The following is a 26,638-nucleotide window of genomic DNA, read 5'->3' on the forward strand; positions in this document are numbered from 1 at the left end:
ATCTTCACAAATAATAATTCTTCTGTCTAAGAAACGGAAAGTATCGGAAGAGTTTATCAGTTTCTTCATCCTACACATCTGCTGGCCAGATATCCATCAGTGTCGGTCCTGAAGTTGAAATTATCGTCAGAAGTTTTATTAGACGAAATGTTCTTTTGTAAATGCAAAGAGTTGAAATATATTTAACTATACTTTTCTCTGTGGATGTTACTTTATCTATACTTTTCTCCGAACTATTAGTCACATCTGTTTTAATACAAAATTCACGGTGTGATGATCTATGTTCTGCAGGTTGAGCAAAATGTCATAATTCGATGCTCACATTTCTTATTTACTAATGTAACGTTATTTCTGACTTTGAATATTAAGGTTTATTTGCTTTTAAGATATATTAACTTTTGATCCATTTAGCTTGATAATTTTTGAGTTTTATTAGTATTTTCAAATAAAAGGGTATAAATGCACTTAAGAAATATACTTTGAAAAAAATTGGAAAAAAATATAATTGCTTATAAGAAGAGAAATAATTTTCCAATAAAGTTGCATTTAAGTGTCTCATAAACCACTAATGGATTTTATGGACTTATAGCCGGTACTGAATAAGTTTTTTCTACTTTTTTCTACTTATTTCTTAATTTTCTACTTATTTCTTAAATACTTTTGAGTATCATAATTTATTATGTAATGGATAACGGTTTCGCGACTGTGTTTGTTGTTAACTTCAGGCGTTTTATAACCTTTCTCTTGTGTATCGGTTTTATTTTATGCTAGCAGAGAATTTTGTTGTGTCATAAAATAATTGAACATGTTTTTGTGGTGAAATAGTAAGTAGTAATAGTTATATAAGATGTTACTTTTCAACGCTTATATTCACTATTGTTTGTTCAAGTATAAACCGTTTATTTGTTGCTTTGAAATAATTAATAAATACTGATCTTTAAGATTTTTAACTCATAATGGTATTATTTCTCGATAATTTATCTTTTAAATTAAAACTTTTACCTTGTTTCACCTTTGATGGTGAAAGTTAACAATAGATTATCGATTTTATTTTTTTTCACTGCATTAATTACTTCCTGCAGATAGCAATATGCTTTTTCATTTTGATAATTTTTCTTGTCATATTTTTTCGGAAATATTTTTTTTTTCAATGTCTCACAGTTTATATCTATCTTTACATTTTTTTTACTTTCCTGGAATATAAATGAAAGTGCTTAAGATGTAAGACATTTCTTAGAAAAATATACCATCAAAAACTAATAAACTTATGCATTACACAAAGAATTTAAAATTTAGACTTTAAATCCTTAAACTGAACTAGGGTAATTCATATAAATGTAGAATTAATAAGCAATTTAAGTTTTAATAGAAATCTTATTTTAAAACACTGTAAGCGTTAACTTAATTTGTCTATGATTTCGAATAGGTTCTAGACTAGAAAGCTTTACTGTCATTAATTTGAAGTTTTTAGAAAAGACCTGTCAAAACAAACAGAAGTGTTAATTTAATTAAAATACAAAATTGCTTTAAACTATGCTAGAAGGTGGAAGAACCTTCCTTTTATTAAAATTTCTTTGTCTAAATTGTTTAATACTGAACACAATAATTTTACTTGCTTTAATAATAAATTAATAAGGCAAAATCTACAAGCCCCTATTTCTTATGATGAGTATTCTGCTCCTTAATTATATTAAAACTTTCTAGTTATGAACAGTTAAATCAAAATATCGGATGTTTTGTGAAATTTTAAGTTGAAATAAGAAGTACTCAAAAACCTTAGCATTATTCATTTAGAATTAAATTTTAAGGGTGAAGAAGTGTAAGTCAGATTAGGATGTGCAAACAAGAGTGATTTTGCAATATAATGGGCGAATGATAGAAAGTCAATTGTTTTATCCGACAATATTTAAGCTGCGTGAAGTATAGGGTGTGCATTAATTATTGTCGGGGTTTCCGTACCTCATAACTTTCGAATAGAAAATATTACGCAAAAACCGATTACGTATTCGTAAATTACAACTCAAAGAATTTTATTAATGATATTAAAGCGTAAAGCTTGCACAATTTGCACTTTGTAGGCATTCGGCTGAAGGCGATTATGTATTTGTAAATTACAACTCAAAGAATTATGAATACGTAAATTACAACTCAAAGAATTACGTATTCGTAAATTACAGCTCAAAGAATTAAGTATTCGTAAAGTACAACTCAAAGAATCAACTTCAGCTGAATGCCTACAAAGTGCAAGTTGTGCAACCTTTACACTTTAATATCATTAATAAAATTCTTTGAGTTGTAATTTACGAATACGTAATCGGGTTTTGCGTAATATTTTTTATTCGAAAGTTATGAGGTACGGAAGCCCCGACAATAATTAATGAACACCCTGTATTATTGAGACACTATTGAAATTTAAATCTTATTCAAGAGAGTGCAAAAGATCTTATATAATATTATTATAATATGAAGTAGAGTGGACACACAATCCTATTGAGATAAAACAAATTATTAGCATCAAATATATTCTTCCATTACAAATATAATTATAAATTCATTGCTTTGTAATATTTTAGAAAATATTTATTTTAGAAAACTGTTCATGAAATAAATATATTTATCTTTCAAAGTATACAGACTTTAGGTATAAGAATCTTGCTTAATCTTAAATTAAGCTTAAGCTTAAATTTTAAGGTAAGCGAATAACTAACTATCTTATGCTACGGATGAATGATCACTAGATCTTTTGGATATTTTTGATGATTCTTCTTAAATCAATTGCCAATTGTTTCGAACTTTTTTAACGCGTTTCATGGATTATCGAGTAACGTTAATTAATTTAATTTCAGTTTGAAACATTCATCGAATAAGATAAAAAAAGATGGTTTCAATCTTTGATTTTAATGCAAATGGCAAATTTTTGTTAAAAATTTTATCTACGTATTTTAAATTTTATGAAACTATAAATCTTTTCTGCTAAGAGATTTTATGTATCGTGGTAATTTCTACAGAAACTGTGCCTAAAACTAAAGTGATGAATATCAGTGTTTTTATTGGTAGTACCATTGTGTCTAAAGATTACAATATTTTCGACGAAACCAGTTTTTAAGAAATTTAAGGGGCATTTATACAATTGTGGAAAACGATAAATGTTTTTTATTTATTAAAAATAAAGAACTATATACATAATCACATTGGAGTTACATCCATACCTCATAAAGGTATGCAGATTTTATTAATTAATCTGGACATGGAGATAACAATGACTATCATTGCCAGCGGTTGAACCCCTTTTGTAAGAGGCATATCCCAATATTGGCAGAGCAGGCGTAATTTAGCTCCATTTCTTTTTTTCACGTCCGGCCGGAAAGAGTGAGCAATAAATACCATACCTGAAACATTTTATCTCCAAAAGTTTGGATGCCTCTCGGGGAAGTAGATATATATCGGGTGCTTAAATGTATCTTGATAATTTTTTCACCTTAAAAAGACATTTATTGAGAAAAATTGGTACAATGCATATCACTCCAAATATTTTCCATCATTTTCTACAACGTTTTCCCATTTTTGTCCAATAAGTCTTGAAATAGATTGTCTTCGAATTTTTTTGGACATCCAGGCCATTCTTTGTCATTGATATCGAAATCCCCACTCTTAAATCGTTGAAACCAAAAACCGACAATTGGGATATGACGGAGCAGCATTACCATAAGTTCCAAAAAGTGTTTGCTGAGCTTTAGCAGCAGATTTCTTTCAATAAATTTAAAAAAAAAAGCAATGAAGGTGGAAAATGCAATTTGGAGCGTTCCGTGATTGAGGTCTTTATACACTGAACTCGATAATACTAAATGGAATAATTTCAAAATAATAAGAATAAAGTAATAGTAAAGTGGTAAAACCCAAAACCATTGTTGTTAATATAGATACTTCGCATGTTTACCAATAGATGTCGCTGATTAAAATACATGCAAGCACCTAACACATAGAGGAAGATAACATAATCTGAAAAACCCGAGTATTTAATTTGAATTAAGACAGGCAAATAAAAACAGGGTTGGAATTATTTTTAGAATCAGCATATTAGCACAAAATAACAAAATATCCAGAGCTTAAATGACAAATGTTTCCAATAAATATTCAAGAGCAGAAAGTTATAAATGCTTTTGAAATGTATGTTTTACGAAGTTCGGAGTCTTATAAACATATATATATATATATATATATATATATATATATATATATATATATATATATATATATATATATAATGAATCCAATAAATCATCAAATCGGGAAATCAATTATTTCATTCACATTTAGTTTCAGACAGAAAAATAATATTCTTTCAAAAGCAATAAACTGGAACATTATGTCAATCCATTTTTTAATTTCAGAATTAAAAAAAATAAAACAATGAAGGTTCTGAATGTAAAGAATTTCTGAGAGCTATGATTTAATGGTGTAAAACTAAGATATTTTTCACAGTTTCCTAATGTCTTCCCGCAATTTTGCCCTTGGCACTGCCGCCGCATTAATGTCATACTTTAATGGCCCCGACGAGTAATAAGTCATTTTCATGATATGCCACTGACTGATGTCTTGAAAGTGATTGATAACCTGAATTATGAGGCAACCATGGCTCTACTAAGCAATTACAATATGTCCTTTAAGCAGATTTTATTTAAATACGTCAGTTCTGCTAAAATGAAAATCAATCATCGGGAATCTTGGTAACCTTATGCCAGATATTTTAATAATTTTGTGAAATTATACAAAAGTAGCTCGGAAGATGTTTTTAGGAATTTTCATTAAATATTGGGGTGAAATTATTATCAAATTTCTGCAGATGTTGTCCCTCAATAAATTTGATTGTTTTATTTTATCTAAACATTTATAAGACAAAAAAAAACGGATTTTTTAAATTCCTCAATAGTATCACAAATTTTCTTCGCCTAACGTCATATTAAAACTCTACTAATCATAAAGATGAATAACTGTGTATGTGTAGATGTGTAACTGTGTAGATTAGACCGCTTGATATACAGTTACCAAATATATATATGTAACATATTTTAGTTTAAGTAGAATGCAGGTTTGAAGATATAGACGAGACGTTGTATTTTTAATTCCGTTTTATTCTCTCTCGGGAGGCAAACATGATTATTTACAAAAAGGCACAACGCAGCACAAAAACAGAAGGCAAAAAGGGCCGAACAAATGATCACTCGCCTTTTATAGCATAGGATTTCCGGCCACGCGCCGAGGGAATGACCCTCGGCGCGTGGCCCACTCTCATTTGAAACGTAGTTCTTGATGGCGCATTATTTTTACAAAGGAATTAATTAAACCGAAAGTGGAATTGGATCACGAAATAAGAGAATATTTTAGAATGAAGTTACTATGAGCTAAATTGAGATAAAATCTTGGAAATTAATTAATTGAAATTAGAATTAAAATATATATATATATATATATATATATTAGGCTGGAAATGTGAAACGCAAAGTAATTTTAACAAAAAATTTAATTTGAATTTTACTTAATTACTTAATTATAAATTAAGCTGTATTTTGTTTTTTTAAGCTGCAATTTATCATTGATTCGCATTCAAATTATAAACCCGACCTTTTTAAAACACGATCCGCTAAAAAGAATAGATTTTTTTTCGCTTTATCCTTTATTCATGCATTTAAAAGTTTCAGACCATGACATATAGCTATAAATGTCCATCTCTTGATTGAATTTTAAATCAATAATTGCTAAATCAAACCTTATGAGCTTCGATTTTTGAAGAATTCATAAAACATTTTTTTTATTCAGTATACCCAAAGCAATTCATATATTCATGCAATCTGATCCAGCAGACACTTCAGAAATTGGACATTTATTTTGTTTTTTAATCTTTTCAAATATATTTTGTACGTAGTGTCATTTCCAGATGTGAAATCTAAATCATTTGTGCATGGAAACGCCATTCCTTTTACATCAAGGAAGAAAAATTCTTACTAAAAATTTGTAAAGGCAAAGATTTTATGAATTTGGATCATTTGCATTCCATGTATCGGTTTACTGATGGTTTTGCCGATATCATGGTTCCCGCTATGAACATCAATTCGGCTCTTTAATGAGACTCAACAGTCAAAAAATCGATATACGGCTACTTAAATTGCTTAGAAAACTCCGTAAAAGTCATTAAATTCTGCTGAAAATAAAATTTGAGTATAAGCAATTTAGTTTTAGTATTCATTTTAATCATAGAAGACGGAACATTCATCTGACTTTTAAATTTTGATTTTTTCTAATATCTTAAGTTTTACTGAAAGTGTGCTTTCTAGCTTCTTTTTTTATTTCCTGTATTTTCATATTTTTATAAAAATCATTTGTTTTAAAATCCTGGAAAGAATAGAGCATTTACTGGAGTCAGTAAAGAAAAAAAATGTTTTTTCATTTATTTGCAATACTAAAAATAAATATTATTTAAGATATTAAAATAGTAGAAATTCGATTTAATAATAAAAAAAATATATATTTACAAGCGTATTAAAAAAAACTCTCATTTTAAAATATGAAAATAACATTAAATTCATCATCCATAACATAGATGTAGTCATTCTATAAACAATAAAAATGTATTTGACTAGGGAATTGAAATGCTTTTGTACCTTCAAAAACTTGTGTTTGTTCTTACTTGTAAGCTCTCTTTAGTCTTCTCTAAAAAGATTATCTAAAAACAATGGTTCTGATAAATAGATTCTTCTAAATTCATTGCGATTCCATTTCTTCTTCAAAATAGCAATTCTCTCCAAAGCTGGAAATCCACTAGAGTGTGATCGAATAACCTTTGTGGGAAGAAGAATATGAAATAATATAAGATAATCCTGCCAAATCGTTGAGTTACCTAACGTTTGAAAGAATACACTACATCCACAAATGAGTAGAAACATCTTGCATCCACTCGAAGTCTGATTTCGTAGTTGAATTTCGGAAACGATATAATTGATCAACATTGATTCATTGATGTATAACGATCACTCGTAACTATGCACTTCTGTAGATCTTGAGGTGTAATCTCTTCAAAAAAGCATAGTCAAATGATAAAAAGATATGTTATCCTGAGCTACACATACAATTTTGTTTTGTATAATCCCCATAATAGGATTACATTATGGGGAAACTTGGATTTCTCCACTACATGCAGTTCTTCGAATTATCATCCCTTTATTTAGTTCCCATTATTCCGTTAATTAATTCTCTTTGGATTCGCTGCTAACATTTCAATAGCAGCCAATTAATGATGACTAATGATGTTAGTTTAAGACAATAGACTGATTAGATTTAATTTCCTCAAGAGATTTAATACAGGCATTGAAATGTAGAAGAATGGCTGAAGATAAAATTATCTTTTACTTGTCTGTGATGAATGTTTCCCAAATACATGAATATTGACTCCGACCATCAAATATTAGGATCTCAAAAGTTTAATTATCGTTGTCATTAAGGGAGATACTCTGTAGAAATAAAAAAGGAAACAAACTAATTAGACTAACAAATTGAGACAGAGCTATGAAAACACTTAGGATATTCCAAGTGATTTTGTTTTTGAAATTTTAATTGGAATTGAAATTAATTCGAAATGAGGCAAACATAGTTTCTGAAAATAATATCGCGCAAAAATAATTTTTGTATCATTTTAAATTTAAAAATGTTTTTAACGGACACTAACTCAGTTGCCTTGCAATTTATTTAATGAGCCTTGATAATTTTAGAAAAATATTTTGTAGGTTTTTAAAAACAGATTTTATCATTCCGTCATATATTTATTCGCTTCAGTTTTTTTATTATTATTATTAAAAAAAAAAGAAAAATTTTCTGTTTATGGTCTAGTTTATGTGAGGAGCATGAAAGTTAAAAGATAAATGAAAAGAACACTTATTTTTAAATACCATATAAAGTTATAAAACCCTATTAAGATGCATATCTGCAATGAAGGTAATATGAGTATAACTATTGAAATAATACTGTTTGAATATCTGACGTATATTAATGTGTCAAAAGATTTTGTTGTGTCACTAATGAACTTCAAATTATGCATAAGAGATTTATTTGAAATTCAACACAGCCAGTATTCCTGACGAACCAGGTTGCTCCGTATAAACAACTAGTATTCAATACATTGTTGACTTTTGAATTATAGAGTGTGAACTTAAATGTTTCTATCAATCTTTCGCAGTAAATATTTACTATATTTGACAAATATAATTCCAGCTTCTAGTATGTCATAATATATTTCAGAAGCGATTAGGATATTTATGGTGTCTGCTCAGGTTATAAATCGTTTGAATAAAAAAAAAAGAAAAGATAGTAATTAATCTTTAATTCCCTGTTTAAAAAAACATTTGAATAACGCATGAAGATAATTACATAAAATAATTTTGCTTTTTGCTAGTTTCCATAAAATAATTTTGATATTTTGAAAAGTTTAGAATTAATTCACTACTGGGTAAATACTCTTAAAAACAAACAGATTTAAAAAAATTATAGTAGAAAAACAATCTCAGCTTTTAAAACACACACACACACACACACACACACACACACACACACACACACACACACACACACACACACACACACATATATATATATATATATATATATAAGTATTAGAATCAAGTTAATAGGAAAAACAAAAAATCAAATAAAATTTAAACCAAAAAAATTATAAAAAATATAAAAAAGAATCCGGCCTGAAGACTTTTTCAAGGTCACCCTCAGGTAGGGATTCAAAGAAAGGGATTTTTTCAAAGAAAGGGATTAGTAATAATATTAGTATTGTCGAAGAAAGCTGTTCTCAAGTGCTTTAGCTAATATTTTCCTGCATTACTATGAGAAAAAAATAATTAAATATAATTTAATAAACGGGTGGAGATATATTGATGACCTACTTTTGATTAACTTCGACAATACTAATATTATTACTAATTGCTATCCAAAAGATTTAATTCTAAAAGATACAAATAAAAATCAACTTGAGGCTACCTTTCTGGATTTAAAAATCGAAATTGCTAATGATAAAACAATAGTTGGTACATACGATAAAAGGGATGATTTCACCTTTAAAATAACAAAACTATGCAACTACCATTCCAATCTAAACTCTAAAATTTTCAAAAATCTAATTTTCTCACAAGTTAAGAGGATCAAAAGGGTTTGCAATAATAAAAATTCTTATATTGAAGCATCAAACAACCTCCTTAAAAATTTAATTAAAAATGAATTTCCTAGAAATTACTGTAATGTCAATTTTTTAATTAAACAAGGTATGGTTTGGGATTAATCCTTTGGCTTAAATGAAAATAGAACTTTCCTTGCATATTGGATCACTCAATAGATGGCGCTGGGAGCCTACATCTGTTTACATAATTTACCGTTAGTTTTTTAAAAACAGGGAATCACAATCGATAGTTTAAAGTTTCCTTGACTGTTGATGGTATGTACTGGCCTTTTCGTTTTTAATTTTTAATTTTAGTGCTATTTTTTGTTTTTATTGTTATTTTTGTTATTGTATTTTTACTTTGTTGTGGTTAATTTCTTCTAATTTGTTGTTTTATATTTCCTTTCTGTTAAAATGGTATATCTCTTGAGCATAATTTCAGGGGATTTTCGGATCACGAGGAATCATTATTAGACAATGTCTGTATTTCCTCACAGAAAAAATCCCTTTCTTTGAATCCCTGCCTGAGGGTGACCCTTGAAAAAGTCTTCAGGCCGGATTCTTTTTTATATTTTTTATAATTTTTTTGGTTTAATTTTTATTTGATTTTTTGTTTTTCCTATTAACTTGATTCTAATACTTTTGTATCAATTCATCTGTGTTCTAGAAGTAGCTGCAATTGCGCTCTCTAAATACTATGAAGTTCTTTTTTGGTTTTAGTTTAATTACGTTATAAATTTTAGTTGCGATTTCGAAACTGTTTTGTTTCGTTTTCATTTTAGTTTCGTTTTCAAACTTTTTCTTACTTAAGATTGGTTATATATAAATATATATATATATATATATATATAAGGTAAAAAGCAGTTCTTGCAACAAATTCTCCAGTTTTTAGTGTTAGTTCAAATACTTGTCGATAGATGGGGCTGCAAATCCTTTTATCAATCTTCCAGCAAGACAATCTGCAAAATACGCGAACTCGGAAGGTGTTACTGATTTGACTTTAATAGAACTAGCTGTGAATGAACTTGCAGTAGAGAACTAAATAGCAGATTATGGAGGAAAGTTTTGAACATGACGTATTCGTTGGAGCAAAAGATTTGTCTTGTATTGGAATTCCCCCGACTGGGGGAGAATATTACTGCAATAAGAAGAAGCGTCCAATGCACATTTCAAGTCTCGAAGAGTCAGCAGCCTAATATAATAAAGCAACTACATGAGAAATTCAAACGAATAGAACGAGAGGAATGTTTTGATAACTGTGTAATTGCTTTAAATTATCCATGCTTCACAGGATGTGGAATACACTAGCTACTGTATTCATCAGACTTAAATGTTTTCTATTTCTTTCTTTGCAATCAGTTGAAGGATGCGGTGTTCTAGACCCGAACATATGACGAACTTGAAGAAATAATCGTGACTTGGCCACTTTTCAGAAAATGTCTACCAACTTTGTCCTCCGACAACGACATGTGATTGCGGCTGCTGTTGGACATTTCGAAAATATTGCAATATGATTTTTATTTATTAAAATATTTTGCAAAATTGTGATGTGATTTTCAATTATTTCTGTGTTTATATGTTTCGACGTCGTCTGAGCGCCATCTACCGTCAAATTTTTGAACGAAAACGAATATTGCTTTATACACACTCAATGAATGTACTTGTGTGTTTGTGTGTTTCATTAAAACATTTCTTTTTCTATAGCGATGGCTAAAAAAGTTTTAGCTACATAATTATATCTATAGTTAACTTTTAATTAGAGATTTAATATGTAGTCTAATTTATTTATTGCAAAGAATTTTTGGCAAAGTTAAGCCGATTGAAGCCCAGAGAACCTATCAGGAAATCAGTACTCCAGAAAAACAAAAGCTGTGCGAAACTATTTTGAGCTTATATAATTTCAGAAAGTAACCTGTCGGCATAAAGATTAGATTCTAAGGGAAAATAATTACCGTCTGTTTCTATATGCAATGTTGTAAAAAAGTTATTTTTCTCGTTTGGAGCTAAGGAATTGTGATAAGTATTTGATCTGTCTTCTCTTGAATTGATAAGATTTTTTTAATAATAATGCTTGTAGATCTAAACAAAATTTCCTGGATTTTTTTACATGAAAGTGACTTTTGAAATGAAGTGATAAGCACCTGATCCTAAGCGTCATAACCATTCATGAAATTTTATATTGTGTTCTAAATATAAGTTTAGAAACCTCTATAAATAGCTTAAAAAGATGAAAATTAACCCAAACAATGTTAGGATTGTTAATCCCCTCTAGCCTGACATAGAAATCTTAGTAAACATTGGTGGCTTACAAAAAAACTTTATTGAATTCTGGCTCAATAGAAACATGCCCAGTACCCCTCGGCAACAGTCCATAAAAGAATTTGAATGATGGAAAATAAAAATCTACGCGAAGTTTTAAGACGATCAAGAAAGTGGCAAGTTACTTATGTTATCTGAGCGTTACGATTCAACATCACTAAAGCATTGAGATAAGTACTTATAATTGCTTCATTAAAGACATTTGGTATTACTGTAACGAATTGAGATGATCGAGGATAGAACCTGGGACCTTGTGGTTCGCAGCCCAGTAACATGACCACAACACAAAAGCAATTGCTCGCGTATCGGAGATGTTAACTGGCTTATAAGCTTTCACTACAGACATGATCACAATAAGAATTCAGTATATCAGTGAAGAAATCCAGAATTATAATTCATTTTAGAGAGAATTTTATTGTATTCTTACATTCTTTGGCATTTAAATTAAATAAATATTTTCTTTCTTAAGTAAGTTCCCTGTGAAATTTATCTCATGGAAATTTTACAAACATGATTAAAAAATGACTGAAAAGTAAAAAATATGCAAACAAAAGTACATATTAAGCACAGATTAACTTTGAAAGAACCTCAGACAAAGTAAATTTATTAAATTTTTCATTAAAATGCGTTACGTGGAACAAACAGCTTAGAAAAAAAAAACCCTCTTAATTGTGTTAAACTTCAAGATCTCACTTTTACATTCTTTTAAAGAAAAGAATGTAAGATTTATTAGCCTTAACTTCCGCGTAAAGTCTTTTAAACCGTACTAAAAGGCAAAATGTCTAGGATAAATCTAGTCGTCATTAAATGTAAAGAACTTCCTGGAATATTAAGAGAATCGGTCTGGATGAAATAAGTTAGTTTTAAGGGCTAAACGAAGTGCAATAAGGTAAAAAAAAATGTATAATGTAACTTTCAGAAAGATGATAAAAAATATATATAGGACAGCAACAATGAACAATGAAATAAAAGCGTTTTTAAATTCAAGCTAAACTAACAGAATAAAAAAAAATCATTCTACAACTTCTCAGCGTTTATAATTACTGAAAAAATAAAACGTTTTGAATTCAAGTTTATTTTTTTCTCCTTTGTATATCTTATATCACAAACTGCTTTTATGTCATTTTTCTAATAACATCATTTGTTTTTTCTAGGTTATCAAGATGTTGATACTCGTGGTTCTTCTTTTTGCTCTTTGCTGGTTGCCGTTTCAACTCTACAATATTCTGCAAGAAATTTTACCAGAGATAAACAAGTAATGCATACGCTTTGAATTTGTCGTATCGATTGAATTAATTATCTCGTATATCGATAGCATCGTTTATTATCAAATAAAACGTTTGATATTTATATAATTTATGCGATGCACTTTATAACATAAATACTGCTAGTACAAACAAATAGCTTATAATAAAATCGTGATTTTTAATTCGGATGAAAAAGATTCTGTAACTGATAGTGAATTAAATAAAAATATTTTTTTAAATATATTTAGTAACTATAACAACATGATAACACATAAGATACTAAAACAAGATTATCTGTCAAAAATCAAATTTGTATAAACTTAAAGTCCATAAAGTTTTTACCAAATTATTCAGAAAAAGGAAATAAATGTATCTTGGAGTAAGAAATATAAATAAGCCTGCTAAAACTCATTGGTTTCAAATTAATATAACAAAATAATTTTTATTCTTGAATGCTATACAATGTCAGTTAAACTATCAGACTTTTTTTTTCCAGTGAAAGATTATATGTTATCTGACTGATATAAATATAAAGCTTACTTCCTGCTATCTCAGGTATATTTTCTTTTCAAAGCACATTCTTTAAAGTACCATTGAACGATTCTGATACTTTAAGATATATAAGTTATCACCTATCAATCCTCAGAAAGTCATTTTGCTTTCATAAAAAAAGAAGACTAGATTTAGAGTCTTAACTTTTCGTATTTTGCCATATCTTTCTTTCTATCAAATAATGCGTTGACAGGATTGAAGGATTAATCTTCAGACAAGATTTATTGCCAGAATATCAGAAATTATTTATTGCGTAATTATTCTTAATAATTTGCAGAAAATGTATTAAAACTTAACAATTATTTTAAATAAATATTATGTAATTTATTACTATTATGAGAATGTATGATATATAAACAATCGAGGTGGACATTCCAAACATTTGTACCGAATAACGGTTTAAGCTGTGGAATGCCAACATATACACACACTCTAAATATAATTTATTAATCGCCTTGAGTGACTAGCTAGTTCGTCAAGGATTGTATCTAATTTGAATAAAATGTTTTAGACATAATTCCATGTCCCCAATTCCGTCAACAAAATATTTTTGTGTCGCAAGTTGTCATAAATAATCAAGTGGTATTATTTAAATAGTTTTACGTATTTCTTGTTCATTGTGCACATGAAATTTACTAATGGAAAATAGTCCTAAGACATCATAACGCTTTGAAATTGTAACTGTCTCTTTGATCTATTTTCTGACTGTCATGGTACTGTAATGTCAATGTTTTTTTATTCATCACGTGTACCTCAAGAATATTTAACAGAATCTCCCTTTCTTGGTTTTCAACGATAGAAGGAACTCACGTGATTATTATTTGATGAAATGATGAAATCGGTTTAAATTAGTTCAGGTCAATAATGTTAAATTATCTGGGTTATTTTTGAAAAGTAAACAAAAAAATGTTTTTGAAAATTGTTAAAATTCAAAAAAGACTTTCACAATTATTAAATTGGTATTATTAAAAAGACATTTTCTTTTAAATTTTGAAACGGTGTTGCCGTGCTTCTTTTCGGAATTATCACAGGAAATAACAACAATATAGATTAATTTTTAACTAAATAAAATTCTATTTAAAATTACAAAAACAAGGTCATCGATCCCGTCAAGATATTTATGTGCCAAACTTGGTAGTTTGAAGTCAAATGGTCAGGATTGTAGAGTGTTAATATACACAAATGCGTTTTTATTCTTAGTAGAGAATTTTAATAAAAGTATAGACCACGCAAAAAATACATTAATCTTCATTATCTTGTAAGACATAATTTCCATTTCACTGCAACAAAAAAAAAATTACTGCTAAACGTAATGCAAATAAATATATTTTTTTAATTATTAAATTTCCAGAAAAAATCACTGGATTGTTAAAATATTTTTTTAAAAGAATTGTGATTCTTAAAATGTTTCAAAACTAATTTTTTTAAATAATCCTCGAATGTAATCGCTGAAAAACATTAAATCTGTACAAATTTTTATTTGATTAAAATTCTGATAAAAGTTTTTTAAAAAATATATCCAAGTTGCCCGTTTTCTCCAGTTGAAACACAAGGAGGCTATTTATAAGCATACCAAAGCTAATGAGTAGAAAGGAAACCAATTTTATGTTCTTAATTTTATGTTGTTATTTTTAATTCAAACATAAAAGTATCATTTCAAAAAATGAATAACAAAATTTTATTATAGCATCATAAATTCTTATTCTTATTTTATTATATTCTTATTCTATTCTAATTTTAAAAGTAAGCAACTGCATTTAAAGTAACAAGTTTGGTGAATTTTAACAATCAAAGAATTTAACCAAACTGCCTTGATGCGAATTCCAAATGATAATAAAATTAGCATGATTGACTGATTATGTTTTGCTCTGCTGTTACAAACGCATAATCATCGAATAGATATGTGAGATGTATAGAGCTTTTATTACAAACATATTTTCCTCAACTCCCGATTCGAAATCATTCTCGCATAACTTAAAATCGGATATTTCGATGTTGCTCCTCTAATTTCTCTCCCAGAGATAATGTTCACATCATCAATGAAGTCTGTGTTTGAGCTGAAATGATGAGGAATAATCATTGGTGATGCCCGAGGATTAGTTTGTGACCTACCTCTTGATAAACCCGCATTACTGCGTCACGTATTTCCGGAATCAGGAAGGAATAGATTGTGTCGCTTTATGACTCAAATAAAGTCACATATATGAAGCAGATGGGAGGTTATACTCTCAAGAAGCGGGTTTTCCGTTCATCTAGTTGTTCTAAAGAGCTTTTTGTTTTGCTTTTCGATGCTGGATTTTTGAGTAGGCCTAAAGCCGCAGAGGTTGCAACAGATCAATCAAGGAACTTTATTTTTCATGTTGCAGAATAAATACTCTTGCAAAAAGTGCAATTTGTATAATTATAAGATATAATAGTAATATTAATACTTTGTTAAATATAATTGGTCCGGTTTTTGTGTGTTTCATTAGCTTCCTTTTGTTTATAATCATTGATAACACGAAATGTTTATAATCATTTATTATCTCCAGAGATAATACTGCATACAAATGGTGCAATCTGGTGTCATAATAGATAAAAAAAACAACTATATATTTACAAAGTTATAAAAAATAAATATATTAACCTAAAATATATCCTTAGCATGTTAAAAATGTACTGTAATCTGAAACTCAATTAACCATCTTTTTAAAAAAAATGCTTTATATTGTTTGCAGTCTAGGGTTGCTTAGTGCTAAAATTCACCATTATTACGTACATATGTGAAATTGTAGAATATAAAGCTACTAATTGCATCGTTTATAATAAATTTACTAAATATTTCTATATCATTTCACATTTATTCTTCGAAAGGTAGTGTTCACGACATTTTCAAAAATATTAAACCATTATTTATTTATTTGATAGGCTAATGTTTGAAAATATATTCAAGTTATTAATATTTCAGAATTAAATTTTACAGGTGCATTCGATGTATTTTATAGATTAAATATTGAAATTGGTTAAGAAAAAATGCTGTCTTAATGTTGAGAAAAATAATTTTAATATTTGGAAGAAAATAAAATATATCATTCGTATGAAATTATATGCCGAAATAAGATTTGTATTCTTCAATACGAAAATATAATAAAAACACAGGAGAAGAATTGCCGAAAAGAGTAAAACATTGCAATACTTTTTTTTTAATTGCAAAGAAATACTTCTGCGTGTAGAGGAAATATAACGAACCTAGGCAATATAACTAATAACAATAATTCTTATTGGAATTCATTCTTATCAGTATTTAAATTTTATATATTTATATATACTATATAAAATTTCAAAATTATTTATTTCGAAATGGAGTATAAAAACTAAACAACAGTATTTGAACTTAAGGCTGTGATGAAATTTAATAATAAGAAATCATTCACAATTGTTTCTTCGTTGAGAACTCTGATTATAAACGAAACACCATTAAACATTTGTTTTCCAAAAGAAACATTTTCTACATTGAGTCTGTCTACATTAATCTTATTGTGAAATAGCTAGTTTGAATTGGATGTATAAAAATTGGAAATTTATTAGGCGCAATTCTCTTATAAGCAAAGATAAAATTTAAATCTGAATAACCTATGTTACGTGGTAGCTTAAATGCCCACATATTTCTCTATAATCCAAAACAATGAAAATATATTTTGAGGCGAGGTACAACTACAATGGACCGCCTTATCTAACATGAATAATTTTATTCCTGTATTCAGAAAGTGGCGCATACAGGAATTTTCAAGAGGTTGTTCGATCACATTTCATAGAATTAAATTTTATTAAAAGTAATGCGCCATTTAGGGACTGATGTAAAATAATGTATAAATACTAAGATGCGTAGCTGAAATTTTAACAATAATTTTTAATTATTACAAATTTAATGCCACAAACGGAAAAAATTTCAAAGAAAATAGTTTGAAGTTTATCAAGACGGTGTTAATATATTATTACCTAACAGAGCAGACCAGGACAGATTTACACATTTTGTAAAGTTCATTTTTTTTATTTTTAATCATTACAATAATCCTCTCATTTTCATAACTATTAAGGTTTAAAGACATCTGATGCATAATTTTAAGTGCCTTAAATTATTAAAAATATCAGTTATATTTTTTCTTTACTACTTCTATTAATTAAAGTAAATCCTGCCATACTACAAATTTGCTCTCACAATTCATACAAATAAAGAAAAAATAGGAAATACCTATGGAAATAGAGTTCTCATGAGCCAATTCTTACAATCGGTGAATTGTACTCATCTTCGTATGATTTTAAACAGTAAGCACACAAATAATTCCCATCGCTATGCTTATCAAAGTCAAAAAGCTTTATTCTTTTTTCTTTCCGTGTATAGATTTCCCATTTTTCCTTCCAGAACAAGGAATGTCTGTATACTTAAATTTTTTATCCACACTGTTTTATTCATTACCATTAAGTCATCTTATAGAGTTTGCTGGCTGGGATTTAGTATAATGGACAGATACTAATTTTCTGTTTAATGGTTTTTCTCTTTCTGTGCCTGCCAAGTATTTTTAACAGTGTTTCTGTAAAAATTCATGTTTACCTTTCTTACTGCTTTTACTGGGCTCTCCATTTTGAAATAGTCTGCATCGTCAGATGTTTGGAATGGCTTTATAGTACCTGAGGCTCTTGAAGCAGCAACTGAGTGGTCAAAAGTATAAGCTTTGTTTGAGGAAATGGGTAAACTTGTCCAAGAATAACCTATGTGGGAGGCCTTAAAGCGTGGGCAGTAGTTTGAAGAAATGGATTAGATTCAGAAGGAGATGGAATCTCAGATATAAAATCTACGTTTTAAATTATTTCGTTGTTTAAAAGAAAAATCTTTATAGATATTCTGGGACACTGAATTGTTTACGATATTGGGAAAGTATTTTGATTTTGGATTTTTCTGGCGCAAGAGCCATAGTTTTGACTATGCTGCGCCAAACAAGAGTTAAAACTATATCAATGTACAATAATCAAAAACGTACAGTGTACAAGTGTACTTAAAATCAAAAAAGTTTAAATGAGTGCAGGAAATTTGATGGATTTCAAATATGCAAAAGTTTGAGCCTGTAGTATCTTACAAAGTAAGAAAGGTAATGGAATGTTCGAGGTTTCGAAAAATAGCAAACGCTGAGCATGGAAACTTAGGCCTTCTGACATTATATGTTGGACAGTAGTTTGACAGTCACATTCAGAACATAGATGTGGTTGTTCACCTAGCAACAAGTGGAGATGGATGAATATAGTATCCCCAGTGCATAAACGGGTTAACACTGTATCTGCTTTTCGATTCGGTAATGAAGACCACGGTTGCACATGAGATTTAATAGCATGTAGTTTGTTGTTTGTTTCAAGATCCCATAGAGCTTGCCATGTGGTATAAAGAAGTCTTTTTAGCCTTTACAGGATACTAAGCTCTTTAAGTAGCTTACAGGAATATATATATATATAGTCGCTAGAATACCTGCCAATGGCAAGTATTTTGCAACTAAATCCAAAAGCCACAGCTGCCTTTCTCAGAGATTGACAGTTTTCTACAATTAAACTGTCATGTTACTCATTTGTGTTGAATATATTAATTGCTTTTGTTTTCTATTCATTTTTAAACTAAAAATTATATCATTGTATAAAATTAGCAATAATAGGTGAAAAGAATATTACTACAAAGGGGGAGATCTTGCACAATAAGTATAAATCTGTCCAATGTCTGATGTATCTGAAAACGTTCTCTATTATCACTTTTTTTTTTATTCAGTATATGAACTTTTCATATGATAAATAAGCAATTAAATACATAATCAACCACAAAAGGGCAAATTAAATGGACTTATAACGAATCATGAACTTATAACTTCATGATTCGTTATAAGTTATAATGTTCTGATAATATAAGCTGTTTTAAAGTTAACAAATAAAATTTAAAAAAATATCTATTTGATAAAACAAAATTAGTAAAAATGGTCCACTTTACATTTCTTCCTAAAGACTAACTCCAAACTGGTCTGACTGCTAATGGTGAGCGAAAAACTTCTCCCTGTCTAGAAGAAATATAAATAGAGATTTGGTATGGAATTTGAAATACGTTTCAAATAGGAAATGCACTCAATTCGAATAATGTGTAAGTCTTGAAAGAGCGTCAGAAAACAAAAAAAGTGCCGATAGAAATGGGCATATGCGAATAAGAATATTTGTAAAACGAACAACACAATTTAACGCAATATTTTAAACAAGGATATAGTATTGTCTTTTTCATTTCGATTATTTTTATGAAAATATTTTGATATAGTTTAAAGCGAGTTTTCAGAATACCAACTAAAATTTACGGTAGTAATATTTTAGATATATGGATGCATTATCCTATCTTTATTTTAACCATTACTATCATGGTAGAAAACAGCATAAAGCAATAGCGACTAGGCACTGAATTTCACATTTGATAAATCCCTTATTTTGAAACCCAGATATTTGAAATCTCACACTAAAGCTATTCGAATATTTTGTTCCCTTAAAACTGAAAATATTATTTATATTTAAAAGAAAAGTTTGTTTGTTTTTATTCACCAAATATATGTTAGTAGTCTGCTTATGTCTGCATTGACCAACATATGTATGAAAATGTTTTCCAATCGACGTTTAAACAACTCTCGATATTATTATAATATAATTACAACTTATAATATTTTCTTCCTTATTTAACAAAAAGATATGGGATCAAAACCTTCAAATGTCTATTAAAAACAGAATGGTCGAATAGTAACACTGTAACATTTAATCATTAACCAGAAGGACTGAAAATTGAGAATCATAAAATTCTTGCTTTAATCTTGCAAGAAGTAGCTCGAGGAAGAATGAAATTTGTGTGAGGATAGTGAGAATTTGCAATGATGGCAATTTTCAATAGTTGAAGGGTATGATTGTGCATCTTGAGAAAAATATTTTTCCATACAAATTTTTTTGTACTATTTTTAATCAATTAAAAAATATTTTAAGTGTTTTTTTAAACAATACATTTTACATAAAATAAAAATATAATTCATCCTATTCAAACACATTATGCATGCAAGGGGGGGAGGGAAATTAACTTTTACGAACGTGACAAATTAACATCACGCTGACATAAACGCAAATTAAAAGATTAAAACAAATATCACTACAAACCAAGAATAAAAAACTAGAATTTCTGTCCATCTTTGTATGAAATAAAACCATGCAAATGTAATAAATATGAAAAATGATATTTTCTAGAAAAATGTAGGTTTCTGTGACTCATTAAAATATCTATATTATTAATTCAATAATTAGTATTAAAAGCAAGCTTTAATATTAGAAGGAAACATGGTTTATATATACACACTATTTATTCTGATCTAATAATTTTTAAAATGCATTCACTTTTAAAGGTTTCTCTCATTTATTTAATGTTATAATCATTTCCGTCACTTGGAAGTCGCTATAATAAATTGAAATAAATTTTATGTTCAATCAGAAAAATTTTTATTGAATAATCCTCTAAGATATTGCATAAATTATTATAAATTTCTGAAGTATACGTAAGAGTTCAATGTCGATCAAAAGCATTTTAGTATGACCGAAGTTTAATTGCTGCTTTTAATTATTAATTACCTTATTTAATTTAAGTTTAAATTTAAATTTTAGGATAGATGGTAGAAAATTAGTCATTCATAAGATGATGAATAGAACAATGTAACATAGTATGTGATATATTACTATCAAAATTTGATATTTAAAAATATTTTGTTGAAAATGCCATTAAAACAGAATTAAATAAAATATTTAATTGAAAATGTTAGCGACCATTTATCTCGACAAACCAGCTAATCGCCAAAGGTGGCTAGTAAATATATAAAATATATATGATGGAAAGCAAATCATTTACTTTTAACCAATGCCAAAATGCTTAAATGATGCCAAATTCACTTGAAATAGTTTCTTTGATACTTTTTTATTGATTGAGAGAGAACAATCCTTGGTGTTTTATGAAATAACATGGCAACATATTTATTCCCAGAATGGAAGATATTAAAGAACAAACATATTTTAGAATGGAATTTCAAAAACAAAATGTCGAATGAAAATGGAAAAATAATTTAACTTATTTTGTCTGTTATAAATTCTGACAATTTGCCTTAAAAATTATTTTTATCGAAAATAATGTATTAAAAAATTATTATAATGTTACTGTTGAACTGAAAATAAAGAAACATGTGGAATACCGTTTGTTATTTTTCTTAAATAACTTAGCTGATTATTTCATGTAACTTTAATTATACTTTTTTTTTAAGTTTAATTTTTGATTTATTGGAATATTTTACGCATTTCATTAGCATTCATTTCTGTGAATTATTAATTAAATAAAATCTCATTACCTTATAAATGTGTAAAACAATAAAAGTTTTAAAACAGTATTCTAAGTAAAGATTTCTAAGTAATATTATAATTTTACTTAATAACAAGATTTATTTTTATGTTAGAAAAAATTGTTGAGTAATATGTTAGAATGATATTTATGACCAAATTCATACTTCTCTTTCAGATACAAGTACATCAACGTCATATGGTTCTGCTGCCATTGGCTAGCTATGAGCAATTCTTGCTACAATCCTTTCATATACGCCATTTACAATGTGAGTATGATCTCCAGCATGTAAGATGTCTTATTCCATATTTATTTTCACATATAACATACAGGATGCCCCTACGAAAACGCATACACAGTACAAAATTTTATAACTGAAATATAATAAATATTTAAATTCCAAATGAACAAACACAAAATGTAAAAATTTTAATACAGATTTAGATATTCAGATATTATATATTTGGTAAACTTAATAAATAGCTGACACTTGCTGTCTATTTATTGAATTTTCAAACAACTTTACTGAGATTTTAGAACGCCAACAGGATATCAAGGAGTCAGTGGAGTCACAGTAAATTAAAAAAAAAGAACTTAGAAGAAACTTTCTTTTTGTTATAGCTTTTATCAAATTAATTTTATCTAGAGGCGACAATTACATTTTACATTATCTCTTGGTCTAAATTGTCATATTTTTACAGTAATCTGAGAAAAACTCAGTAATTTAAAAATAATATATTTTTTTTTTAATATTCTTAAACTATATGAGAGTCATATTTTATATTGAATTAGAAAAACTATGCTTAAATCGTATTTAACTATACACAAAACGTAGATTTTTAACAACACATTTTCAATAACTACCTTTTAAATGAATATTTTCTACATTATTATCAGAACTAATTAAAAAAAAGTTACGTCTGATCTTTATATCCGGATCGTATATATTGGGTTGGCAACTAAGTGATTGCGGATTTTAAATGAGAAAGATAATTAAAAATTTTTGCTTAAAAATATGACTTAATTCAGTTAGGCATTGTCCGTTTTTTCGATAACCTTTTGTCACCTATCAGGCAGTGTAATAATTCCATGTTCATATAACTTCCAACTTTCAAAAAAAAAACCGAATTAAATGTTATTATTTTACATTATGACTTTAAGATTTGCCAATTCTATCCGCTTTTCTTGAATTGCGTCGCGCAGTTTGGTGAGTTGTTGATTGTAACGTTTGAATAAATTCGCTTGGTTTCTTGGTAAAAGTTAAAAATTCCTTTATAATCCCACCAAACTGACAGCACAATCTTTTTTTGATGAATCTCAGCGTTTGGTATAGTCTGGGCTGGATCATCTTCATTCCATGATCTTTTCCAATTTACGTTGTTATAAACTATCCACTTTTCGTCACCAGTAATTAGTTGTTTCAGAAATAGATAAAATTCGTTGCTTTTCAGAAGTGAATCGCAAATGCTAATGCGTTGGGTCAAATGAATTTTCTTAAGCTTATGAGGGATCCGTAAATCCAGTTTCTTGACGCAGTCAAGCTGTTTTAATATTTTTTTAATGCATGTGTGTAATACTTCGAGCTTTTTTGCAATCTCACGTGTTGTACTATGACGATATGAATCAATATTAGGCTTGATATTGGTCTCGTAAACTTCAATTGGACGGTTAAGTCGTTACTAATTTGTCAATGAAATATCACCAGAACGAAATTTGACAAACCAATTTTGACACTGCCTTTCTTTCAAGTCTTCATTCCCATATTTGTCACATGACTTCTTGTGTGCTTCCGATGAGTTTTTGTCTTTTCGGAAATAATACAATAAAATATAACTGAATTGCGCGTCTTCTAATTTTATCTTTAAATTGGGTAAAAGCGAAACTATATAACTAATAGATACAATTTTCTTACTAAATCAAAGGTGAAAGTCCAAACATTAAGAAAACAATATAAATTAGGTGCTTTGAGCACGTTGATGAAACAAAAGAATGTGCTAAAATTATCTATTGAGAAAACCCGCAATGATTTAGTTGCCAACCCAATATTACTGGAAAGAGATAGTAGTCTCAAATAATAGGTGGAAATTCTTTCCGCTATTTTTGCCAGTCTGAGTAGTACTACAAGCGAATGTTATTTCAGCCTCCCCCCCCCTACCTTGATTGTAGTAATTCATCCCTGAAAAACTTAGAGGAGTGGATGATAATTTTCTTTAACAACCTTAAATAGTTTTTTCTAAATTTCTGTCATGCATGTATCTGTAGTATCACATCAAAATATAAAGTTGATTGTCAATATAATTCAAAATTTTCATTCTAATGCCTAAGGAAAAAAGTAATGCATATAGCTGGTTAAAAACAGATTGTATCACGGTTCTCATATTACCTTTCGTTATAATGTAGGAAATCTTAAAATCAATAAAACCTAAAGCATTTATAGGCGAATTCAAAACTAAAAATTGAAATGTAGAGAGCGAGGGATTTCAGTAAAATAAAAAATATTGCTCCAAATAGGAAAGATATGTAGATGCAGATAAAAACGAAACAGGATCTTACACATGAAGCTTTTTGAAATATCGTTTCATGCCTTGGTTATCGAGTTAGAGATCTCATCCAATGCATAAACGAGAGATCTGTCCATAAATATAATATAAGTCCATCTGAATCTAACAGTGAAAACATTTTGAAAGGGGAAGATGGGATAAACTTACGTGACAATCAGCACTCTCACGTCCTTGGATTGATAGAAATTGCTTTGGAATGGCATATTCCAATAAAAATGAAAAGACTCTTACAAAGTGGCTCTTTCAAGTTTAAAATAATAAGTCATAAAGACATCTGAAGATATTTCTTAGAAAGATCATTTATTTTTTATTACTATCCCTTTAGCTTATGAATGATCAGAAGAATTTTCATTGGCTTTTATGATCATTTTCCATTTTCTAACTTCATTTCTTTTTTTTATCTGTGACTTCAATAATGGATCATATCCATCTTCAAAAATATAAAAATACATCATTTTCAACTAATCCAATTTGTTCAGAAAGAGAAAAAAAATCATTAAGCAAATATAACGTATACATGATATCTAAAGATTTAATGGAAATGAAAATTTCGCTATCATACTTTTAAATATCAAATTATAAAATATATTCAGGCTTATGAATACATACAGGAATTTTATGTAATATATTCTTTCTTTCTGTAATATGCTTGTATCACATTCTAATATGCTTGTATAAAGCTAGAATAAATTTTACTCTTTAGATGAAATGAAAACTTTTTATAGACATGTAAATCAAATATATATTTAAATGCTTGATTATTTTGAAATAAATCTGTATATTTAATGCTTATTCTAATAACGGATTAGTATGAAAAAATTCGGCTGATAAATGATAATAATAAATAGGAGTTATTTCGTAAATTTAGTTTTCAGATAATATTTAAACCTGTATTTTTTTAAATTAGGTCAAATATAGCCTCGAAACAATTTTGCTTTTCTCAGAAAATGATTTAAGTCTTAAAAAAATTAAAATTGCATATAATAAAATGAAGAATGATTACATGCTGTCATTCACATAGCTTTTTGTTTTATATTTAATTCATGTATTAAAAAACCTTGAAATATTTTTCTACATGATATATAGATTTGAAAAAAAAATCAAACAAAAGTAATACTATAATTACAAATTATTGTTAAGGCATATCATTTCACGCACTATATGTTACTTTTGAAATGAAAGTTTCTATATTCATGTATTCATTCTTGTATTTTTAAAATACTGCTGGCGATAGAATTGACTCGAAGGAGAAAATTTATTCCAATAACTAAACAATTAATCGAGTAAATTAACATATTTAACTATTATCTCAATTTTTTTCCATTACGAAGCCCAAGAAGATTAAATAATTCGATCAAATATGCCTTCATTCTTACCGTGCAATTCCATTCCAAACTTTGAATTTATTTTGTATGGCATATTCTAACTATTTTACCCCTTAATAAGCTTATCTTCAAAATAATCTGGTGGAGCAATAAGAATAAAAAATTGCAAGATCAAAACAGGTAACCTTCGTGCACTTTCTCTTGTACAACGAGCAACAACTCTCTTCAGATCTAAGCCAAAATAATTCGCTTCATCCATATTCCCATTTAAACCCTTTTTCGAGCAATTTAAACTATCTATAAAATTCTAAAAATATAGCATTTTCAGATACATTTCAAACTAATTTATTTCATCGTAAGTCCAGAACTAAAGACTACATATCATATGAATTCTGAAATAAAATTTTTTGAAACAAAAGCAAATTAGGACTTATTAAGGGGTAAAAGTCCTAATTTGCTCCTGAATGTGTTTTATGTGACTTATGGCATTTTACAAGCCCGCTGACAGCGATATCTGTCAGCGATTTAAGCCGAATGAGGGTCTCTTGTTTTTTCAGTAGCGCCAACTTGGGACACAAGTACGACTTAGCTACTCACGCGTCAAAACCCTTTTTACGGGACGAACTTCATTCATGCATTTCATTCACTCATCCACAGATCGTAATTTAGATCTGAATGAGAAAATGATCACCCCTAATCCAGTACCCAGAGTGGTATTACTCTCGATATGAAGGGCTTTGTGACCAAGATAGATTTATACGTGCGCCAGCCACCACACATACACATACGGAGAGTCTTCAGCCAGGGAGGTTCGTAACCCAAATGCGAATCGAATGCCCTACCAACCTGGTTATCCCGGCCTTTATAAACAAAAATACTAGTATATATGTATATATATATATATAACTACGTGGAACAGAAATCGCTCTTATTATTTATCGAATGGGAGTGATCAAATGTAAACAAATCATCGCACGAATTTCAGACTACACCGTTGAACATTTTTACAGCTG

General features: G+C 28.4%; 1 protein-coding gene across 1 annotated transcript in view; it reads left to right on the forward strand.

Moving 5' to 3' along the window:
• Window positions 1-26,638, forward strand: part of LOC129962820 (neuromedin-K receptor-like) — a 74,033-nt gene that overhangs the window by 25,851 nt on the left and 21,544 nt on the right. Inside the window, exons 2-3 of the mRNA XM_056076821.1 lie at window positions 12,685-12,785; window positions 21,917-22,007. Coding sequence (XP_055932796.1) covers window positions 12,685-12,785; window positions 21,917-22,007 — 192 coding nt within the window. The remainder of the gene's footprint in view (window positions 1-12,684; window positions 12,786-21,916; window positions 22,008-26,638) is intronic.

The sequence above is a fragment of the Argiope bruennichi genome, chromosome 1 (assembly GCF_947563725.1).
Source record: "Argiope bruennichi chromosome 1, qqArgBrue1.1, whole genome shotgun sequence".
In the NCBI taxonomy this organism is placed as follows: domain Eukaryota; kingdom Metazoa; phylum Arthropoda; class Arachnida; order Araneae; family Araneidae; genus Argiope; species Argiope bruennichi.